The sequence below is a fragment of the Crocodylus porosus genome, unplaced genomic scaffold (assembly GCF_001723895.1).
Source record: "Crocodylus porosus isolate Cpor-Errol unplaced genomic scaffold, CroPor_comp1, whole genome shotgun sequence".
NCBI classification, from domain to species: Eukaryota; Metazoa; Chordata; order Crocodylia; family Crocodylidae; genus Crocodylus; species Crocodylus porosus.
The window spans coordinates 142,394,911-142,399,481 of record NW_017728931.1 but is presented as its reverse complement, the minus strand read 5'-3'; the positions used below and the strand labels follow the sequence as shown (position 1 = coordinate 142,399,481).

General features: G+C 48.3%; 1 protein-coding gene across 1 annotated transcript in view; it reads right to left on the bottom strand.

Annotated features, from left to right (window-relative positions):
• TSGA13 (testis specific 13) overlaps nucleotides 1-4,571 on the bottom strand; it is a 17,584-nt gene that overhangs the window by 8,235 nt on the left and 4,778 nt on the right. The window contains exons 2-3 of the mRNA XM_019543800.1: nucleotides 4,232-4,301; nucleotides 667-873 (exon numbers count right to left, since the gene is read on the bottom strand). Coding sequence (XP_019399345.1) covers nucleotides 667-873; nucleotides 4,232-4,285 — 261 coding nt within the window. The 5' untranslated portion in view covers nucleotides 4,286-4,301. The remainder of the gene's footprint in view (nucleotides 1-666; nucleotides 874-4,231; nucleotides 4,302-4,571) is intronic.

The following is a 4,571-nucleotide window of genomic DNA, read 5'->3' as shown; positions in this document are numbered from 1 at the left end:
CTGCCCTGCTGCCTACATACCCCCTACCTCCTGCCCACCCCCAGCACCACTCTCAGGACACGTACATGGTTGGAAAAAAAAAAGTTTATTACCCTAACAACACCCACCCCCATCCCTCCCCTCTTCCCCCTCAGCAAACAGTGCCCCTCCACCACCCTCCCCACTCACCAATAATAAAAATATGGCTTATATATATAGCGAGCAGGCCAGCCTGGCGGGGAGGAGAGGTGCCCAGCCAGGAGTCCTGGAACTGGGCTCCAGCCAGCCCCCTAGTGGCTGGGTCAACCCAGGGCTAAATTCCCTGTGTTAATGCAAAGTAACGTGTCTATACATGTGTTCATCTGCATTAACTAATCTTGCTTAAATTGATACTTGGTTTGGGCTGCATTAAGGGTATGCATGAATAGAAACGCTCCCCTAATGCAGCTTAAATTGGGCGAATCTGCATTAAATGACCATGTGTAGACATGCCCACAGAGAATTGACTGTACAGTTATGACCAGATTCCAGGAATCCTGATTCAAAGTCATCTCCTCTAGCCACTTGCAACCTCATTCAAAGCTGTGACCTTGAACCTCTCACTTTTAACACCCCAAACATGGAGTCCCTTCCTAGTCATTTTTAATACATGTCTGCTGTGTAATGATAATCAGAGAAATATTTTACCTTTCCTACTTGTTCTTTGGTGAAAAACTTCATGGGGGTGTCCACTTGGGGACTGTGAGTCAGGTCAGGAAGGGGGTTATTGGTCACTATCAATGTTGTCTTGTCTTGATTGAACTGTGATGATCTGGACATGAGAGCTGTATATTTTCTGCGGTTATCAAGACATTCCTGGAACCTGTCATTGTTGAATGGCACAAAGTACTTCTCCTGTATGGAGTATGAAAGTAGAGAATGGATTTAGAAATGCCAGCTATGTGTATTTCAGGAGCTTACTGCTTGTTCATACCAATGAAAACTGTATTTCTGAAGAAAACGTACAATGGTCTAAATACAGGGTATGCTCACCACTGCCTTCTGCTGGGCTATAGAAAAACCCACTGCCCACATCATCACACTGAGTGATGAGCCCCCTACCACATGGAGGAGTTAGGACAAACTGACCCTGGGACCTTCAGAACCGCAGCAAAGATTCCTACTAACTGACCCATGGCAGAAACTTCTTTACCTGGAAAGAAGGTAAGAGCTGAATGATGAAAACTTTGACATCAAGGAAAAATGGATCCATCGACAGAACACAATTGAAATCATTAAATTTCCTTATCCCGGACCCCACGTAGAAACCCTCTGACTTTGCTTTACCGAGGTGGAGCTGGACAACACTGAACACAGTTTGTACTGGACAAAGTAGAAGTAACTACCTGCTACACAGATGGGATTTTATTAAAGACCCCAAGTGTGAGTGTGGTGAAATCCAAACTCTATCACATATCATGGAGGAACTTCCTATTTATGATTTTAATGGTGGCATTGAAGATCTGCACCAGGCTACTGATGATGCCTAGCAGTGGATATCAAATCTAAACCTGTCACTCTAGCCTTTTCCATGGGTGCCATTGGTTATAGGTTGCTTCTAGGTTGTTCTGTCATTCAGTTGCCATATCCCATATGAATAAATAAATAAATAATCTGGAAATAATAATAGCCATGAGTTGGCTCACAAGAGGACAACAGCCTAACACTTGCATTCAGGACTGGGGGGAGCTAAATGCAGCACGTACTACAGGATGTGAGGTGAAGGTATCATTTGGTCGCATCAGGTGGGCTGCACAGATCCAGCCTTGAGGATCTGGACTACTGCAGTGCACCCTCCATAGGGCTGCCCTTGGAAGCCGTGCAGAAGCTGCAGAACATGGCATCCACCTTCAGATGGAGACGAGTTGCCAAGAGCATGTAACCCCAGTGCCTTAGGGCGCCTATCCATGAGCAGCAAGGCTCCTCCAACGTTGCAGTGGAGCAGACTCAACTGAGTGTGCCGGGGTGTGGTAATTACCGCGTTCCAGCAGCTTCCAGCATCTCATGTATCAGCATGCCTGAGGTTAAAAATGGAGGCAGGGCGCTTTATCTATAGCTTGTTCAACTGGCTATAGTCGAAGCGCCATTGCCACCATGTTTAAGCATGGGGATGCTGATATACAAGATCCTCTGAGTGCTTTAATTAGAGTAGCTCTTGAAGCTGCTTTAATTAAAGTGCCTCTCCCCCACCCCCGAAACACATGTACAAACACCCCCAGGGTCTACACTGCCTCCCAATAGCTTTTTCGGTGCAATTAAAGTGCTGTTTTTGACCTGTAAGACTCCCAACAGTCTGGGCCCTACATACCTAAGGGACCGTCTTCTCCCTTACACCCGATCACGATCCCTAAGGTAACCTTAAAGCCAGAGGTGTAACAATGTGGCTGCAGCAGCTGCTGTGCACAGGGGCAGTAGCAACACCTGGTTGCCACCGGGGCAATTGTGCAGCTGTGCTGGCAGCTGTTTTTTCTGCTGCCTTCCCTCCACCCCAGTTGGTGCCCAGGTGCGTGTCCTGGTCACCCCACCCTGGCCGTGCCACTGCTGAGAGCAGCCATCGGTACGTCCAGTCTGCTTGGCCGAGACACATGTGAGGTTGTTTTTGGCACTTGCCCCTCTCCTCCTGGGTTGGCTAGGAGTCTACCAGAATCAGCATCAAACTTCCGGTGACTATTGAAATCAACCTAGGAGATTTTAATAGGATTTTAATAGGATATTTTAAGGGGAAAAAAATCTCCCTGAATAGCTTCTGTCAGAGTTGCCAACCATACCCTGGAAACGTGGTCAGACCTTCCTCTTTGGCCCAGTGTTTGGCAAACAAAGTTGGGCTGGGATACTGTTTAGCAGGTCTCTGTTTTACGATGACAGTACAGTTCCCTTTTAAGTTGCTTTGTTCTCCTGTTGTTTCTCTGCTGTAATCATTATTCTGGCCTCTCTCTGCAAGCCACCTGAGCCTGTCAGGTGTGGAGTATTGAAAGCCAACAAGTAAATAATAAATGTCCGGTGTCATGTACAGAGCTATATTTGTTGCAGGGTTACAAGGTGCTTTTGGTGTCTGGTGCAGTTACCCAGGCAGGAACGGCAGGAACTTAGCTACACTTCCCCGATTGGGGCAGATCTGCAGCCAGGAGCATGATGGTGTGGCCGTACTCCCATTTGATAGTGGCCTGTTGAGAGGGCTGTCTGATGTGGGGAGAGCTGGGGGAAGGAGTTCATTGCTGAGAGCTCTGGAAGGCATTGTGGATAAATGGAGACCGACCTTGACTGCCTTAGTGGAAGGACCTCTCTAAAGGAAGCTGAGCAGTACCAGAGACTAGAGAGTGAACTGTGAGCATGGCTAGGAAGGTCCAAGCAGGGAGAGGCCAGCAGAGCTGAGGATAAGCCTGGGGAGAGCTTGAAAAAAGGCTCCCCAGCAGCAACTGATTGCATTTTTCTTTGGCTTTATGTTTTCTGTTTAAGCCATGGGACATGGAAGTGGCTGAAGGGGAGGAAAGGAGCTGCTGAAGATGCCCCACCAAGGGGTCTAGATTAGTGCTGTACTGGTGGGTTGGCAGAGGCCCTGCAAATGGTGACCAGGGTGTCAGAGACAGGGTAGAGGGGCAAGAAGCCCAAGAGACTGGGCAGAGCCTCCTCTGGTTCCCTGGAGGCAACCTCCCACAGCATAATAGTACCATCAAAGGTATGGCAGGCATGATGGGGGGGTACCCAGGAATGGCAGGACATAAGGAATGGGATCAGAGTGGCCACGTGGAGGTGCCATATGCTGCTAGGGGTGGACCCATTGCAGACACCAAGACCTCTGCGAGGTCTCAGAGCTCTTTAAAAATCCCAGCTGTTAAGGAATTTCTCCGTGTTTTGGGAAGCTTTTTTTTTAAAACTGAACTCTGAAGAGTCAGGGAAGAGACAGTCGCTTCAGGGATGAGGAGCAAAGGCATGTTAGCCATCTGGGACATCTGGTATTTCCCTCCCCCACCTGCTTAATTTGTGAATTTAGTGATGGTGGAGGCTGCAGATTGACATCCAGCCCGATCCCAGCTACCAGGGTGGGGTGGAGGCCCAATCCTGGCATGTGAGGTCCAACTCCTGGGGCCCAGTCCTTGTGCCCAGGGCCCAATCTGGCCCATGTCGCTCATCTGGCCCGTAAGGCTAAATGGTGGAGCGCTGCTGTAGTACGAAGCGGGGTTTGCTAACAAAGAGTGACACCCATTTCACTTACCAGATCGGGAGAGTACGAATAATGCTCCTCATACTGTAAGGAAAACTTGCTCATATTCTTCTAGATCACGCTATGAAATGAAAATAATGCAGTTCGTTACCGAGCATGGCAGCAGAATCCCTTGTCACAGCAATAAGTGCAGTGCTAACCTCTGCAGGCACCGTGGACAAAAGACAAGGCCCAAAGTGTACGCATGGGCACCAAAACCCCTGCCAAAGGTATAGGCAATTCCTGCTGTTTAAGGCAAACATCGTTGACATGTAATAGTGTGGTTCCCTTTATAAGTAGCCTGGGAATGGTTAAGTAATTAATAGATATCCTTAAAAATGATTAATCAGCT